This window comes from Nicotiana sylvestris, chromosome 2, assembly GCF_000393655.2.
Source record: "Nicotiana sylvestris chromosome 2, ASM39365v2, whole genome shotgun sequence".
Taxonomy (NCBI): domain Eukaryota; kingdom Viridiplantae; phylum Streptophyta; class Magnoliopsida; order Solanales; family Solanaceae; genus Nicotiana; species Nicotiana sylvestris.
This window is the reverse complement of record NC_091058.1, coordinates 20,718,816-20,738,535: the sequence shown is the minus strand read 5'-3', so window position 1 is coordinate 20,738,535 and position 19,720 is coordinate 20,718,816. Positions and strand designations below refer to the sequence as shown.

General features: G+C 36.6%; 1 protein-coding gene across 1 annotated transcript; it reads right to left on the bottom strand.

Annotated features, from left to right (window-relative positions):
- Window positions 1–5,408: 5,408 nt before the first annotated feature.
- LOC104212940 (protein DETOXIFICATION 40-like) lies at window positions 5,409–8,955 on the bottom strand. Its single transcript, XM_009762317.2, has 7 exons — window positions 8,513–8,955; window positions 7,470–8,101; window positions 7,321–7,377; window positions 6,915–7,153; window positions 6,368–6,486; window positions 6,066–6,152; window positions 5,409–5,850 (listed from the first exon to the last, which is right to left on the bottom strand). The coding sequence occupies exons 1-7, from the start codon at window positions 8,834–8,836 to the stop codon at window positions 5,779–5,781; spliced, it is 1,530 nt and encodes a 509-aa protein (XP_009760619.1). The 5' UTR covers window positions 8,837–8,955; the 3' UTR covers window positions 5,409–5,778.
- Window positions 8,956–19,720: the final 10,765 nt, after the last annotated feature.

The window sequence follows — 19,720 nt, the reverse complement described above, 5'->3', positions numbered from 1 at the left end:
TGAATGTATCAATGGATGTGGACGTGACAATAGACGAAATTATAATCGTCATCATTGTGGTAATGAGAACAATAAGGATTCTCAAAATAATCATTCACTTTATGAAAGTAATATTTGTCATAGATTTGACATGAGATTTTATAAAGCACATATAGATGATTATAGTCCATTCATGATGTGAATATGACAACATCTAATTTATGAATACATATTCATTCTTGGAAGAATATGAACGTGCTAGTGGTAGTGAATATACCACACCCACCTCTAGAAGGAGGTTTGAGATGATATAAGAAAATAATGTCATTATTATGGCATGAATAGTCATTGGTCACGTACCTATTGCACACCAAAATATTTTGGTAATGCGATTATTAAAGAATAACATTAATGCAAGAAACATATCTTGCATATAATTTTGACCATAACCATAATGGTATAACTTTCTCTTTAAAAGAGATATTCACCATATGAATGTTGATAAATATGTGGTAGTACAAAATTAATTGAGAGCTCTGGAAGAGCCAATTATACTATTTTGGAGAAACACAATTGATTACCAATAAGGTATTGTGTTGTAGTAAGTCTCAAAGAAACTTATTCAGTTTCTAAAGTATTCGCGAAAACGGTTGGTTATATTGAGACTATAAATAAAGGAAAGATTTAATATCTTCTATTACTATAACTTGTAGCGGAGTAATATATATGTGAAGAGCTATCCGCTTTATTCTTCAATTTGTACTACATAAATAAAAGAATGCAACAATAAAGTAGAAGTTTATTGATATGAAAACTCATATCATAATAAACTTGAAGTTTATTGATAATTGCACGCGTCATGGTGTAAACCTGAAGTTTATCAATATTGATAATTTATTCAGTTGGTATAATTGGTTTAGCCATATCAATTTAAGTATGATGTGCAAAAATAATAGAGAATTCACATGGGTAAATATTAAAGAATTAGAAAGTTCTTTACGAATTCTCTTATATTGCTTATTCTCATTAATTAATTGACCAACTAAAGTTGGGATTGAATCCCATGAATTCTGGAAATATCAAAGGTGAATATGGGCCCATTCACCTGCCATGTATACCACATAAGATGCATTTATGAGATGGTTACACGTGCAATTATTATTAACTCGCAACATGGTGTTTTGCGAGGTAACTTGCTCAATAGTTTAATTTCGAGCATAATTTCCAGATTTTCTATTCAAGAAGTTCATCTTGATAAGTTGGTTTACATCACAGCTGGTTTAGCAAAATAATTTATTGAGTGCCTCCACTTAATAGCTAAATTGTTGCTGATGAGAACAAAGTTATCTATATCAGTTTGATATAGGTCATATACGAATGTATATTACATTCTCCCCTCACAAGTGGTTCGGGGTCAGGAACCAAATAATTTCATCTTGTTATTATTGATGTGCGGTGTATATATTGATTAAGACCATAATGCACAAAGATGGGTTCTCAAAATTGAGGAAGCAAGTTAGTTTTTCTAACATGAGGGGGAGACATGATAAACAGTTGAAAAAAAGTTACTTGGAATTGATTATCATTTGTATATCTAGATCCTCAAATACGATAATATGAACTTGAAGTTCATAAAAAGATAATTCATCTGCAATATATTGCAAAGCATGCCAGACGCATTTGCTTACCCAAAGAAAGTAACTATATTCTCATTGCAAATGCTCATATTAAGTCCTATAAGGACAAAGTCTATGGTACGCTTAAAGCGTATAGACAAATCGGTTTCAAATAAACTTCTTGATAAAGAAGATGAGCAAATGATTAAATGATCATAATAAAGGAGGCAAGTGATCTAGAAGATCACATGACATAACACTTCATAAAATCTCATGAGAGATGAATATATGAATGAAGAGATCCCTATGTTATGTCTTTATGAAAAAAATATTGGAACCGATATAAAATGTTTGTCGACGACATCTATCATAGCGCCAAGTATAGATGGGGATCTTAAGTCTATCGAATATAGACACAAAAGTATTGGCCAAATGGAAGAGACACAATTCAAGTAGAATTGATTCCATATGAAAGACACATAATTTTGTCTATGTTGTTCAAATACTTGAAAGTATAAAGTCAATGGTATGTGCAATCAGTTTTCGATATCTTATATGTCTAGCATGACATAAAAACTTGATATGCATCCAAAGTCTATTATATGGCTTATATGACTTAACCTATATGACAATCCTTGAAGGATTTAAATCGCTTGAAGCATATACATTTCTTGGTCCCGAAGTACCGTATGATAAGTGTAATTTGTGCACATATGTATTTTGCTATAACTATAAGCATGATAATGTGATAGCGAGAATACCTCTATGGAGATATTGAAAAGGCCATTCTACGGTAGTTTATGAAGACATTACATCTCTATCAAGATTGATGATTTCAAGGTGCAATATATTCATTCAAGTTAATATGGCTGATTTGTTTATCAAGTCTCTACCAAAGATCGTTTTGAAGATGGTGCACAAAATTGGAATGCAAATGCTTAAAGATGTGAATTAATGCTCTAATCAGGGGGAGTTAATACGCGTTGTACTCTTTTTCCTTTACAAAGTTTTGTCCCACTGGGTTTTCCTTGCAAGGTTTTTAACGAGGCAACCAAAAGGCGTATTGTTAGATATGCGTAATCTTTTTCCTTCTCTAGAATTTTTTTTCCACTGTGTTTTATTTTAGTTAAGGTTTTAACGAGACACATTATCTGTTGAATAGACATTCAAGGGGGAGTGTTATAAATAGAATTTTATTTATGGTGAATGTCTATATTTAGAGAGATTCTAGAGTTTATTACTTGGTGGCTAAGTCACCCTCTCCCTATAAATAGAGGGTTCTATTCCATTGTAAATCATCCCATATAGAGGGTTGTATTATGAAAATTATATTAAAGTTTATGATATTGTAGATTTATTTAATATAAATGGTAAATTTTATATAGAAAACACATATTACTTGTGACTTGATACATTGAGTAAATTTTTCTTCTTGGTGTTGTTGGAACTTCGGTGTTTCTCCATTTGTTTTTTCTTGCTCCATGAGCTTTTCTTTTCATCTGAAACTTTCCGATCAATTATGTTCTAGTGTAAATAAAAAAAATTAAGACATCAATTCCTCCATCTTCCTTTAGTAAAATGTATATATTTATAAAAAATTTACAGTGAACTATTAAAGAAAATATTTTAAATATTTAAAGCTAGAGAAATAATTGTTTGTGTTCTCAGATAATAAAAGCGTACAGATATTGTAAATTGTATCTATTTGATCAGAGCAAATTGCTGGATAATAATAATATAATATTCGTAATTAATAACAAAAAGAAGAGTGCAAACTTGATGAATGGTACAAAATTTTGCTTTCACATTTTGTGTCTTTAGCAGAGAGAAATGATGTGTAGTTTGGGATTGGTACAAAAATACGCTGGAAATTTGATTGTTTTACAAGCATTTAAGGCAACAGGAAAACAAGGAAAGAGGAAGGAGGAAAAAAGAAAAAGGGTGTAACTGAATCCCCCAATTTAAGGCATTAATTATGGATTGTATATAATTGGTAACAAAAACTTGTTTAGGGCGGGTAATATACAATTATTTGAATATTTTTGGTAAATAAGTTTCATATATGGTATAGGAAAGGAAAAAAAATCCCAAAAACTTTGTACGACTTGGATTGGGCTCGACTCTTCGGATTCGTGCGCTTGGCCCATTTTAAGTGGAGGTCCAATTCACTTTTGACACTGGGGAAGTGCACAGTTAGCCACTAATTAAAGATGTCTTTACTCTTTAGCCACTGTTTAAAATGTATTTACTCTTTAGCCAGTGCTTAATAAATTGTTATCCGCCCGGACGAAAATACCTCTGTGCTAGACATGGGGGCTGTGTAAATATTAAGGACATGGTGTCCTTAGCTTCATGAATGCTGTGTAAATATTAAGGATAAAGTGTCTTGTCATGTCCTTAACTTCATATATGCAGTGTAAATATTAAGGACATGGCGTCCTTAACTTCATGTGTGCAGTATAAATGTTAAGGACATAACATGTATTTGCACCTTTTGTTGCTAAACTTTAGGACCTCATGTCCTTAACATCATATATGCATACATAGTTTCCTTAACTTTATGAGTGTTGTGTAAATATTAAGGACATAGTGTCTGTAGCTTCATGAATGTTGTGTAAATATTAAGGACAAAGTGTCCTGTCAAATCCTTAACTTCATATGTGCAGTGTAAATATTAAGGACATGGCGTCCTTAACTTCATGTGTGCAGTGTAAATGTTAAGGACACCATATCCTTAATATTTACACAGGACTCATGAAGAAAGGGTAAAAACATCTTTTCGTATTAATTTTAATAGAGTAGTAGCTATTTTTGCTCAACATTAAAAATACTGGATAAAAACTAAATACCATATTAAAAAGTGGCTATCCCACGCTATTTCTACTTCGACACTCACCTTGACAATTGGAAAATTACTTTTAAGTAAAACGGGCTCACAACCGCAAGGGGCGGAAATGGCCGCATGTAGCCACTTTTAAGTATACTATTTGAATTATACTCCATCTAGAGTTTACAATGTATTGAAAGATTAACTAATTCACTCAAACTTCAGGACACAGTTTAAATATCAAAGTTCAAACTTTAGGACATCACTAAACTTTGAAATTGTATCCAGGAACTCAAATTTTATGTGCTGAATTTTAAATTAACAGTTCAGAAGTGTTTTGTATTTCAAATTAGCAACTCAAAAACTTAGGACACTAAGTTCTGAATTTTCAATTAGCAACTCAAAAATTCAGGATATTTAGTCCTTAAGTTCGGATGAATTGACTAATTTTTAAATACATTATAGATTATGAATATATTTTAAATACTGGGCTTAAAAGTGACTACCGGTGCACTTCACCCCTCACAGGGGTCACTCCATTGCTTTCTTTCTTTTTCTCATAAGATTAAGTGAAAGAAGAAAGAAACGAGAAAGTAGCTGTTATGAATGATAATAGTGACATAGAGGACAGCAGGGATGACACGTTGGATAAGAATAATCCTACTCAGCCTAGAAAGAGTAGTCGTGTGAAAATGCCATGTAGAAGATTAATTGATTTTGTGGTGGGGCCAGGCTAACAGAATGGGCTGAGGGAGTGCGTGCTATGCGACGTCTGGAGCATAAGGAATCTGTTATAAATCACTGTTGAATGCTAATAGAATACTTTGGTCAATCCTTAATTCTACTTAACCTACAGATACACTTGTAAAATAAAATCAATAGTTTAAGTACTGCGAGAGCTAAGTGTTCTACATCTATTAGGAGTATATAGCTTCTCGTCAAAGTGCAAACCTGCAAATAGATCATAAAGTATACGGTATCCTAGATCATATGAATCACATTTGATATAATCTTAAAATCTCATATATCATTGTTTCTTGTATTCACAATCATAACTCATAAGTGCACCAGTGAACACAAATAAATGAAATTACATCAATGATCTTCCTCTTCTCACGATCCCCTTAATATTAGTTTGACTGCTTTTCTAGATATGCTCCGCTAGACCGAATCTGTGTACATGGTCTTTTGGAAACACTAAGATACACTAAGTCTCAAGTATCTGATCGGAGTTTGTGAGAGTATGAAATCTTAAGCTATCATAAAAGCTCTGGGTCTCACACAACAATAGGTTAGAGAATGGACTGATGTTAACCAATCGGACATGCTTGCATTCTAATGCAAAAATGGTCGTTCTCATGATTCGTTCAACAATGGGGTTTTACTGCTATCTCGCCACTTATTTAATCGATTTTTCGTTTTCTCCACCTGAAAAAAGAAAGCGAGCTAGAGTGGTTAGAACCGATTTTTAATCGGTCTATCTCAGTTCAATAAAGGAGTAGTATATTTCAAGTATGAGGATCGACTCATTTAATTCTTTAAATTTAAAAATCAACCTTTTTCATATATTTCAGAAATCAAAATGATGTAGGAGTATATAATAGACATAAAGTATTCTACATTTAGTGGCGGAGAAAACGTACCTCGTCGTCCCAATTGGTTCGAAAAGTGGCCCATAGTAAGATTAGAGTTTGTATGGCTGTTCCTCCAAACATGCCCAGCCATAATCCCTACACATTTACCCAAAATTAAGTAAATAAACTTGGTTTAATCACAAAAGAAATTGCTAAAACTCAATTAGTCTTTCTCCATTCTAGTATTTCAAATGATTCTATTAGACGAGCTTTTTGCTGGCGATTATACCAAAATTGAAGAAACAAAACCTGCTTATTAAGGAAAATAAAAGGATAGAAAGGACTAATAACTGCCATAATAACCTGCTTACCTTAGCTCCGAGTTTGAATTTGAAACCAAGAAGAACACCCAATGGAATGCCAACAACGTAGTAACATCCGACGTTAACGTAAGCTACAAAACCTTGCCATCCACACCCAACGGCCACCCCTTCAATCAAACATAATATATGTTCATATCATTAATTAAGGAGAACTCATGCATTTATGCCGATTTCTAGATGCATTATCCCTGATAGTGAAATTCATAGTTGACCACATCATGAGGAAGTGCACAAACAACTATTCTTAGGGCTGCTATTTACGGATTAGCTAGTACTTATTTTGTCATAAAATATTGAACTAAAAATCTAATTTTAGGACAATGCAAGGCATTTATGTCCCAAACAATTGAACTGGAATTCTGAAATTCAAGACACGAGGGCTAATTCCTAATGTCAAAGATATTCCAATTAATAGTCTATTCAATTAACCTCAACATATGAAGTGAATCTAGATATGTACATTCTACCATATAATTATATTAATTATCTTGATTTTCAGCAGAATCTTAAGATACAAAGTTGACAGAAGACTCACCAGATAAAACAGGTTGAATACCATTGAGAACTACTGAGGCAGCCAAGAGTGGTGCAAGTTCTGAGGATGCTTTAGCAATGGTTTCCCCGCCTGTGAATGCATAACTCATCACATCGCGAAGCAACATCACTACTATGGCAATGGCTACAGCAATCACGAACGAGCTTAATGTTACCACCACAACTGAAAATGCAGCTGATTTTGGATGTCCAGCTCCCAATTCATTGCTCACCCTTACACTGACATTTTCAAAAATCAGAGCTGTGTAATCTTGTCTGACTTTCAAAAATCTAGTTTAGCCTATCATTTTTGTATTCATTCTGAACAGAGGAGGCCTTTACCAACTATATTTTACAAATTGAAAGTGTTTCTAGAGAGTTTAGTATTCCAGTAATCCATCGCTAACCTTGCAGCAGCGTTGAAACCAACAGATAACATGAACACACATCCAAGAATTGTGTTACTGCAAGCAAATTCTATGATCATCAACTACACATTAACCCAAATGGAACACAATGCAGAGGTAACTAATTTACAACAAGATATCCCACTCACCAAACAGCTAGAGAATCCAATGCCACTTCAGGATTTGGTAGCAAACCAGCAACTAAAACCAAAATCTGAAAGTACCACGCCTCCAAACACAACATCACAGATGAAGCAGCTGACAACTTAAAGAAATCCCACAGCCCAGAAAACGCTTGCAGACTAAATCCACTCCATGTTTTCTTGCATGTATCACTCCACAATATGTACATAAATTGTGCAATGACTACTATCCACCACGAAATACTTAGAACCAAGGCTCCTCCAAACAATCCCCACTCAAATACATAAAGCACAATCCATGTTAGGAAAAGATGGAGGACTAATGTCGCTGCTGCTATATATGCGCTGGGATTTACAATACTTTGGGCTTGCAAGAACTTTTGGATAGGAAAATTGGCAGCATAAGCAAATATTTGAGGAATTAAACCATAAACAAATAGTGCAGCTGCTGATGCAACTTTCTCTGATTCTCCTAAAAAAATTAAAATTGGCTTTGAGAATAAGTAAGCCACCATTATCGGTATTCCGGATAACATCAAGAGGATAGTTGATCTTTGAAGATATATTCCAAGACTTCCATACTTGTGAGCTCCATATGCCTGCCCACATAGTGTCTCCACTGCACTCCCCATCCCTAACTGCTCCAATAAAATTGTTTCTTCAATAAAACAAAAAAGGGTAGCCCGAGCACTAAGCTTCCGCTATGTGCAGGGTCTAGGGAAGGGCCGGACCACAAGGGTCTGTTGTATGCAGCCGTTTCTGCAAGAGTCTGTTTCCACAACTCGAACCCGTTACCTCCTGGTCACGTGGCAACAAAGAAAGTGCCATTGCCGGGGAAAAAGAAGATCTGCTTATATGGTAGGACGATTAACAAGAAGGAATGGCAAGTCTACAACACTTGTATATAACCTTAATTAGTCAATCAAGTTATTAAATAATACTGCTCCAAAAAGAATATTAATAGTAATTGATTCAGTTTGTAGCAAATTAGTTATACTAGTGCCATGATACAAATATGTTAACTAATAGGGTAGGTGATAGAAAATTACCATGACGCCATAGGCCAAGAGTTGAATACCTTCATTGCCAAGGGAAGCAGCAGCGAGTTCAAGATTACCGAGATGACCACAGAATAGTTGGGTAGACATTGAAGTGATATTGTTGAGCAAATAAACAATAACTGATGGGGCTGCTAGCCGGAATAGATTTTTCAATTCTATAACAGAGGCTCGCCCAAGCATCTGGAAATTGGACAAGCTTGTGTCAGACAATATGTCTTCAAGCTCAGAGTTTATATGCTCTACAGCCACCACTGGTTCTTTGGGTTCTAATAAAGGTTCCTTTGACCCTTTTTCTTGAAAATATTCATCCATGGTTTCTCTTCAGTAGACTCTTAGCCCCAACCTCAGATTTGTTTTTGCAGAAATTAGAGCTTTTGCCTGGACATCACTTTTAATCTTGAAAGAACAGAAGCTACTGAATAATAACCATACCGACAGTAATATAATTTTGCATTATATTAAAGTCAAAAGAAAAATCATTGACGTAACCAATCACAATTACAAATACTTTGTTTTATATCGAACAGATCGTGGGCAGGTTTTTCTACACCGTGAACAGATGGCTGCTAAGGGAATGTGAAAAGAGGAAATGTACCAAAAGAATAACGACAATCATGCTTTATCAAAAGTTACCCCACTTTGAAGCCACCTTTTCTATTTTAATATATATATATATATATATATTAATCGAAAAAAGTCCAAAAATATTCCTAAACTATGGTATATAATTCATTTTTATCCTCCGTTAGTAAACTGGGCCAAAAATATTCTCACAGTTAGCATAATGTGCCACTAATGTCCTTCAACCTAACAGTCCTCCACACAAGCCATTTTAATCTTACTCGACATGCACGAAGCTATGACATGACAGCCTCATAAGCGGACAGCACCTGCTCCGAAACCCATTTTTGGACCTTTTCCGTATATTAATTATCCCCCATACACTTTTAATTTCAAAATCATTGTCTCCTCCTTCGTTTCCTCCCTTGTAAGTTGTACCCCACCACCGACTCGTGTCGATTTTTGTCATCATTTATATATCATTTGCGACCATAGTGAATCAAATTGACAAATCAATCAGCAACCCCAAAGATGCGTAATATAGTCTGAGATATATGATATTAATAAAATATCCAATTAAAATAGAGGGTGCACATGAGTAGGGTATACAAAGGGACCGGCAAACCGCACAAAATTAATAAATCGAGTCAAATCGAAAAAAAAATCCAGACTATAGTTTGGTTTGATTTGGTTTGATATTGAAAAAAAAAACCTCGATCATAACTGATTTGATTTGGTTTTAACTAAAAAAAGTCAAATCGAAACCAAAACAACCCGACATTATATGCATACAAGTTTTAAAAAAAATTATACGTAAAAATATTTATTATAATATAATTTATAAATATTTCTTAAATTTTTTTGTAGTTCTTTCTTTTTAATATATTATTCAAGTTTGGACTTAGAATTTTTGAATGGTCAAATCTATTTTATAGCCCATAAAGTTAGTAACTCGAATAAAACTCAAGCCAAAATAAGATCAATACTAATACTAACAAAAGAAATTCAATTCAATACTATGAATTATAATAGTGTTGAAAATCAATTTTTTTTAATTTTGCATTGGTTTAGAAAGTAAAAATAATTTTGTATTGATTTATACCATTAAGGAATAGCCATGGGTTAGAGAGAGAACCTCCTCCTTCTCGCTAGGATAGTTAGTATACCTTAGGAAATCCTAATCGACCCCATCTTACTGTTTTTTCTGCCTTCTACGCCTTTGCCCTACTGACCTCAATGGATCTGGATATGGAACTAGAGGAACAACAAGCTGTAGCAAAGAATAACCCAAAGGCAAACCAAAACCAGGATTCGAACATTCCTCCCACCTCTCTAATAAGTGAAACTCTAACTCAAACCAAAGAAGTAGGGGTATCCTTCTAGGAAAAACTAAAATCCAGTATTAATGAATCGCAAGATAAGAACCAAATTCGGGTTCAAGGTAACATCGAAACCCTCGTACCAGAAGAAGAATCTAAAAAATACTCTTATTACGGATGTCTTCATTTCCTTATCCTCGTCAGATGAGGAAAGAATTTATAAAACTGGTCCAATGCTTTAATCATAAAAATATTTGGAAGAAAAGTAGGTTTCCAGTTTCTACAGCAAAAGCTTCACCCTATATGGAAATCTTTGGAACCCCTCTCCTTAATCGACCTTGGGTATGACTATTACATGGTCAAGTTCATTAAGGAGGAAAACTATAACAAGGTACTTCATGAAGGGACATAGTTCGTAGGAAACCAATTCTTGACGGTAAGAAGATGGAAACCAAAGTTTTTTGCACCCATAGCCTCACTAACATACTCAGTTATATGGGTAAGACTACCTAAACTACCCACGAAATTTTACTATTATGATATACTTCAACGGATAGGAAACAAACTAGGGAGCCTAATTCGAATTGATGCTAGAACATTTTCAGTGTTAAAGGGTAAATACGCTAGACTTTGTGTGTTAGTACCCATAGAGATCCCCTTGAAAACCCATGTAATAATTGGTAGACATATCCAAATGGTAACATATGAAGGTTTCAACATCTTGTGTACAAGCTGTGGACGCTTAGGACATAACCAAAATTCAAGCCCAATTCAAAAAATCCAGGCAATGTATTCGAGCAACGAAGAGCCAGCTAATAAGCTAACGATATGAAAGACCTAACGAACAAACTAGATCAGCGGACAATAGTTTCGCACAAAAGAAAGCCAAAACCAAACTTGGGGAGCACAACCTTCAACAACAACAACACTAACCATGGGGGGTAAGAGGATCCAAAACACAACAATGGCGGGCACGACCTACCAAACAAAAAAGGGCTCGATAAGCTCATCCAACACAACGCAAGGATACAAGCCAAAGCCTCACACTACCCAAGCGCAACACAAATATCCAGGGGATACTAAGAAACCTCAAACATTAGGCTCTAACCATTCTAGTCAAAACATAATTACCAACCTAGAAAATTTTCTCATGGCCCCAACAAGAAGTGACCCTAACAATCCTAAGATCCAAAGAACCGACCATTGCCCAGACGACAAACAAATCCTGCTCATCAATATGCCAAAAAATACCTTTAAACAATTGGATATAGTAAATACCTTATAACCTAGAAATCAAGCTAGCCTTAAAGAGTCAATCATAAGACAAATTAATGACCTCTCTTGCATTAACTCTCTAATGATCAAACCCCGCCTTGAAAGCAATCAAAAAGAAGACCTCACAGCCTCTATGGCATTGAAACAACCTCAAGCTTTGCGGTAGGGATGTTCATGGTTCGGTTTGGGTCTGTTTTTTTTCCACAAAGAAATCAAATCAAGTAAGTCGATTTTTCAAATATTGGAACCAAACAAAACCAATTAAGTTGATTTTTTATCTCGATTCAATTTTTTTCGGTTTTTGTCCGTTTTTCAAATTTTTCGGTTATTTATCGGTTTTTTTTCTTAAATATGAGACATACACTACACAACAAATATTCCGGCTACTATATTTTCAACATAACACTATCAAATCAATTGCTCTTTGAGAAATCTATCATTTACCAAGATATATTGCGATGATAATTGAATCAAATAGTGATGAATAATTTAAGTACTCAATTAAAAATCGATTATTTTAAACATGAAATAAATTCTTTTTGTACATAGCAAAATAAAACTACCAATCAAACTAGAATGTAAAGGCAAAGAATTATATTATTAAATAGCAAAGAACTAGACTAAATATATAAATGACTAATATGTACCATAAAATATTAGAAAATTTATATATATATATATATATATATATATATATATATATATATATATATATATATATATATATATATATATATATATATATATATATATATATATATAAATTTAAATAGCTACTTTTATAGTCGGTTTGGTTCGGTTTTTTCGGTTATTTGTTGACCAAAATAAACCAAATTTGATTGGTTTTTAAAATTTAAAACTAATAACAAACCAAACCTAAAAATTATCGGGTTTTTTTATCAGTTTGGTTCGATTTTTCGGATTTTATGAACACCCTTACTTTGAGGAATCCATCATTGCATTTATGGGAGATAAGGCCTCCCCCACAAATTGAACAATCCTTCCCTAAACAACCATTTTAGTACACTGGCCAGTCACCTTATTATAAAACATGGAGACAAGGATTCAAATAATAGTCATCATCAAATAAATTCTCAAGAAATTCAGCCACCAAAACAAAGACCACTAGATCAATGGACACACTATAAACATAGCACCTTCAACGAAAATGGCCTAAACACCTGCTCACTTGGGCTAGACCATGCAAAGGAACTAACTAATCAAGACCAACACATTACACTAGTAGGCCAAAATGCCAAGACTTCCACCATATAGCAGAACAGGAGAATGCACAAAGCAAGAAGAAACATGTGGATAAGGGAGAATCAGCATGCACAAAACAACACAGGGGAGGTTCCTCCCCTGAATGCAACCCAACCTCCTCTAATCTACTCAACGATGCTCATCCAACAAAATCATGTTCCATAATCATGGCTGAAACACGTGTTAATGAGGCATGCTATGAGCATAAGTCTACAATTCAATGTGCAAAACGTTATGGTTCAGATAGAGGACCCAAGCTACCTAGAACAAATAGTTTCAGAGAGTTTCTAGCTAGGCATGAACAACATCATGAACCTGCCATGTTTCTAGATGCTTCCCCATCACCCACAGTCCTTCCCTATATACCCAACCCTAGGGATTCACCCTTCTCCATGGAGTCAACAAACATGGAGATACCCAAGCTTACATGCCCAAGCTCCCTCCAACCTATCCAACCGGCAAATGCCACTCTTCCCCAATCCTCAGAACCACCAGCCCCAGCCCTAATGTATCAAAGCAGCCCACAACACCTAACGAACAAACACACAATCCATACAACAAACCATGCACACCCATTGAACCATGCACAATCCATACACATGCCTCTACCACACGATGCCAACAACAATGTACAACCAGCAACAGAGATACAGACTATTCCAATGCTCATACCAGCTCCCCAGCAAGATCAGAATCAAGCAAGGATGGAAGAGGAGGAAGACGAGAAAGAAGTGCCAACAGAAAGAGTAGTGGAGCATGGAGTGCTGAGCTACTAAAAAACAATGGTGTTCAAGGAAAGAAGAGAAAAAAGATTCATCTTAAGCTGCCTAGTGAATTTGAGGAAATGTTCAATCATTATAAGGAAGCTAAACCCACCGGGAATCTACTAATATGTAGTAGTGATGGTTTCAACAATGTTCACGCATTATTGGATGAACCAAGAAGGCAACATGAGTCAACACAGTCCTCCAACGAGCCAAAGGAGGATGTCCTCAACCCAGAATACTAGTATGAATATCATCATCTAGAATTGTAGGGTGCAAGTAATATTGATTTTAGAAGAGCTTTCCGTTCGATGGTGGATTACCATCGACCTAGTTTCGTAGCTTTATTGGAAACCAAGATCGAAGATCATCACAACCTAGTACACGATTTTGATTTCTCCAGCTTAATCCAGATTCCATTACATGGAAACTCAAGTGGCATGGCACTCGTGTGGAATAGCGAAGACATACTAGTAGACCAAATTGGAGGCACGGACCAGGAGATTCATGCCATGGTAAAAGTAAATAACTCGAACAACTCTTGGCTTATTTCAGTAATTTATGCTGGCAATCTATTAGAGGAAAGACTTATTTTGTGGGAAAAACCTTAAAATAGTAGCAAACAATTCCAAAGGCCCGTGGTTAGTAGTAGGAGATTTTAACGAGGTAACACGTGCTTCAGAAAAGTTTGGGGGGCTTCCTGTTAATAATAACAGACTTACGCACTTTAATAATTGCCTAAACTATGGTAATATTATAGATTTAGGGTACAAAGGACCTAAATATACTTGGATCAATAAAAGAAAGCATTGCAAAACACTAATCATGGAGAGATTGGATAATTGTTTAGCAAATGCGGATTGGATTAAATTATTCCAAGAAGCAAGTGCCATACACTTTATTAGGACCCATTCCGACCACTGCCCAATTAAGTTAGACATTCACAAATCAATTAATACCGATAATAATATTTTTATAATTGAGCCTATGTGGATGTCGTACCCTAGCTTCAAAAGTTTAGTCAAAGAAGCATGGGATAACCAATTGGACATCCTTAACATAATCGAGAATTTCACATCTATGGTTAAGGAATGTATTAATAATACTTTTGGGAATATATTTAGAAAAAAGAATGCCATTATTGCTAGACTACAAGGTATCCGGAACTCATCAAAATATACCGCTAGCAATTTCCTTATTAGTTTAGAAAATGACCTTATTGAGGAATATAATAACTTAATGAAATTAGAGGAAGAATTTTGGAAGCTCAAGTCCAGAATTCAATGGATCCAAGAGGGGGATTGTCACGATCCGGTTTTCTACCCTCGGGAGTCGTGATGGTGCATACTAATGAAAGCTAAGCAAGCCAATCATTTGAAATATTTGCCTTTTCCCCATTTTTAGTCCTTTTACAATTAATAGCCAACAATTGATAACAACGAAAAATCTAATAAGCGGATGACGAAAATGTAATAAGTTAAGAAAGATGCCAATACCAATCCAAATAAACAAACTACCCAAGAATGGTGTCACAATTCCACAGACTGTCTAGGAATACTACAAATAGAAATTTGAAAGATTTATTACAATAATGTCTCTGAAATATGTAAAGAAGCAGACTAAAGGATAAAAGGAGACGCCAAGACCTGCGGACGCCTGCAGGACTACCTCGGAATCTCCGACTGGACTGAAGACTGCCACCCAAGCTAAGGTCCGAATACTACTGCTCCAGGATCTGCACACAGTGCAGAGTGTAGTATCAACACAACCGACCCCATGTGTTGGTAAGTGCCTAGCCTAACTTGGCGAAGTAGTGACGAGGCTAGGACCAGACTACCAAATAAACCTGCGCAGTTATATCATATACATCGAAAAATAAAACAGAAATATATAATTAAGGATGGGATGGGGGCATGCTGCGGGAGAATATCACTTACCAACAGTAACTCAGGAGAAAAACATAAAGAACAATCTAAAATTTGCGGCAGAAAGAATAAGGAAACTATAACCAATCAATAACCACTTTTATCATTTATTGTTGCGGCGCGTAACCCGATCCAATTATAATGTTGTTTCGGCGTGCAACCCGATCCAAGTATAATATTATTGCAGCGTGCGACCTGATCCAAATATAATATTGTTGCGGCATGCAACCCGATCCAAATATAATATTGTTGCGGCGTGCAACCTGATCCAAATATAATATTATTGTGGCGTGTAATCCGATCCCAATATACAAATCAACACCAATCACAAAAAGAATCCCGGCAAGGGAACAATAAGGAAACAACACTATCCCGGCAAGGGAATCGACAATATAAGTAAATACGTCCCGACAAGGGAGTCAACTATAACCAATCTTGTTCCAACATTTAACTTCACAACAAATAAGAACCTCAACTAGCACCAATACTCAACCATAAGCAACTTCCACGAGAACAATAATGATTCTTGCCCAACACAGAAAATCAACAACTTAGGCATTCATAGTATTTACTAAGAACACAACGATTTCAATTTAAGACTCACGGGCATGCTTGACACCAACATATAAATACTCGTCACCATGCCTATACGTCGTACTCAACAAATAACACACATCAAATAGGACACAACTCCTAATCCCCAAGCTAAAGTTAGACCAAACACTTACCTCGATGCCACGAACACAACTCAAGTCTCAACTATTGCTTTACCTCTTGATTCCACCACCAATTCGCTCGTATCTAGCCACAAGTTACTTAATTACATCAATAAATGCTAAATGAATCAATTCTAATGCATGAAAGTAAGTTTTCTAAAGTTTTTTCCAAAAAGTAAAAAATCGCCCCTGGGCTCACATGGTCAAAAACTAAGGTTCGAACTAAAACCCGATTTCCCATTCCCCCGCGAACCCAAATATATAATTTATTTTGAAATCGGACCTCAAATCGAGGTCCAAATCCCCAAAATTTGAAAAAACCTAGGTTCTACCCAAAACACCCAATTTCCCCTTTGAAAACCTTTGATTTTGAGTTGAAATCATGTGAAAAGATATTAAAAATTGAAGAAAACAAGTTAGAAATGACTTACAATCGATAAGGAAGAGAAGTTGTCTTTGAAAATCGCCCAAGAGTGTTTTGGTTTTGAAAGAGTGAAAAAGGTTGAAATGCATCTAAGTTATGAATTTACAGCTTGCAGGTATCGCAATTGCGACCAGGGTTCGCAATTGCGAACCCAGAAGTCTGCTATTCTCGCATTTGCGACAAAAGTTTGCATTTGCGAACTCGCTTTTACGACAAACTCATCGCATTTGCGACCACTGGGGAGTTCAGGGCATATTCGCATTTGCGATAATGTCGTCAATTTGCGACCCAAGGCAGCATAGGTCATCCTCGCATTTGCGGGCTCGCATTTACGAGCCCGGCTTCGCATTTGCGAAGCTTGCAGACCTGATCATACCAGCTGAAAAACTTGCAATTTCCTAAGAGCAAATTTTGCTCCGTGGCCTATCCAAAACTCACCCGAGTCCTCGGGGCTCCAAACCAAACATGCACACCAACCTAAAAATATCATACAGACTTGATCGTGCATTTAAATCACCGTAATAACATCAAGAACTATAAATTTAGCATCAAAATCATGAAATCACCTAAGAACATCAAATTTTCCAATTTTCTCAAATAAGGTCTGATTCACGTCATTTCAAGTCTTTTTCTTACCAAACTTCACAAACTCAACTTAAATTACATATAGGACATGTGCCGGGCTACGAAACCAAAATATGGGCCTGATACCATCAAATTTCAAACACATTTCATCTCCAAAAACTTATAAATATTCCAGAAAATAATTTTCTTTAAAAATTTATTCCGGGCATACGCCCAAGTCCCATATTTTCCTACGGACTTCCGAGACCATCAAATCACGGGTCCGAGTCCGTTTACCCTAAATGTTGACCAAAGTCAGCTTAAACTCATTTTAAAGGCAAATTTTATCATTTTTCATAGATTTTACATAATGGTTTTCCGGCTACACGCCCGGACTACGCACGCAAATCAAGGTGAGACAGAAAGAGGTTTTAAGGCCTCGAAACACAGGATTTAATTCTAAAACAAGTGATGAGCTTTTGGGTCATCACATTCTCCACCTCTAAAATAACCGTTCGTTCTCGAACAGACATAAGAAGGAAGTACCTGAGTCAGGAAAAAGATAGGGATAACGGCTCCGCATATCGGACTCGGACTCCCAGGTCGATGCCTCAGCATGTTGACCTCTCCACTGAACCCAAATAGAAGAAAAACTCTTCGATCTCAGCTGACGAACCTGTCGGTCTAGAATAGCTACCGGCTCCTCCTCATAGGACAAGTCCTTGTCCCACTGGACAGTGCTGAAATCTAACACGTAGGATGGATTGCCGTGATACTTCCGAAGCACGGACACATGAAACACTGGATGCACGATTGATAAGCTCGGTGGCAACGCAAGTCTGTAAGACACCTCTCCCACTCGATCAAGAATCTCAAACGGGCCAATGAACCTATGGCTAAGCTTGCCCTTCTTCCCAAATCTCATCACGCCCTTCATAGGCGACACCCAAAGCAATACCCGCTCACCGACCATGAAAGCCAAATTACAAACCTTACGGTCGGCATAACTCTTTTGCCTGGACTGAACTATACGAAGCCTATCCTGAATAATCCTGACCTTGTCCAAGGCATCTTGTACTAGATATGTACCTAAAAACCGAGCCTCCCCCAGCTCAAATCGTCCAATGGCGACCGCCACTGCCTACCTTACAAAGCCTCATAAGGAGCCATCTGGATACTCGACTGGTAGCTGTTGTTGTAGGAAAACTCTGCTAAAGGCAAAAACTGATCCCACGAGCCTCCAAAGTCAATGACACAAGCTCGGAGTATATCCTCCAAAATCTGAATGGTCCGCTCGAATTGCCCATCCGTCTGAGGATGAAACGCTGTGCTCAAATCAACCCGTGTGCCCAATTGTCGCTGAACTGCTCTCCAGGAATGTGAGGTAAACTACGTACCTCGATCCGAAATGAGACACGGGCACACCATGAAGACGAACAATCGCATGGATATAGATCTCAACTAACCTCTCGGAAGAATAGGAGACTACCACTGGAATGAAATGTGCTGACTTGGTCAGCCTATCAACAATAACCCACACTGCATCGAACTTCCTCTAAGTCCATGGGAGTCCAACAACGAAGTCCATAGTGATCCGCTCCCACTTCCACTCGGGAAGCTCAATCCTCTGAAACAAACCACCAGGCCTCTAATGCTCGTACTTAACCTGCTAACAATTCAAACACCAAGCCCCATAAGCAACAATGTCCTTCTTCATTCTCCTCCACCAATAATGATGCCGCAAATCCTGATACATCTTAGCGACGCCCGGATGAATAGAGTACCGAGAGCTATGGGCCTCCTCTAAAATCAACTCTCGGAGTCCATCCACATTAGGCACACAAACTCGACCCTGCAATCTCAAAACTCCATCATCTCCTAAGGTAACCTGCTTGGCACCTCCGTGCTGCACTATGTCTCTAAGGACACACAAATGAGGATCATTATACTGCTAATCTCGGATACGCTCAAATAATGAAGAACGAGCGACTGTGCAAGCTAACACATGGCTGGGCTCAGAAACATCCAACCTCACGAATTGATTGGCCAAAGAATGAACATCCAAAGCAAGCGTCCTCTCACCGATCGGAATATATGCAAGACTGCCCATACTAGCTGACTTCCTACTCAAAGCATCGACCACCACATTGGCCTTTCCTGGATGATATAAGATGGTGATATCATAGTCCTTTAATAGCTCCAACCACCTTCTCTGCCTCAAATTTAGCTCCTTTTGCTTGAACAAATACTGAAGACTCTTGTGATCCGTGAACACCTCACATGCCACGCCATACAGATAATGCCTCCAAAATTTTCAATGCATGAACAATGGCAGCTAACTCCAAATCATGAACCGGATAGTTCTTCTCATGAATCTTCAACTAT

Excerpts from the sequence above, each read along its gene's own strand:
- LOC104212940 (XM_009762317.2), bottom strand. The coding sequence starts at position 8,836 with ATGGATGAATATTTTCAAGAAAAAGGGTCAAAGGAACCTTTATTAGAA. Across the intron at positions 8,102-8,512 it reads TCTTGGCCTATGGCGTCATG|TTAGGGATGGGGAGTGCAGT; the intron begins GTAATTTTCTAT and ends TTATTGGAGCAG. Across the intron at positions 7,154-7,320 it reads GGTTTCAACGCTGCTGCAAG|TGTAAGGGTGAGCAATGAAT; the intron begins GTTAGCGATGGA and ends TGAAAATGTCAG.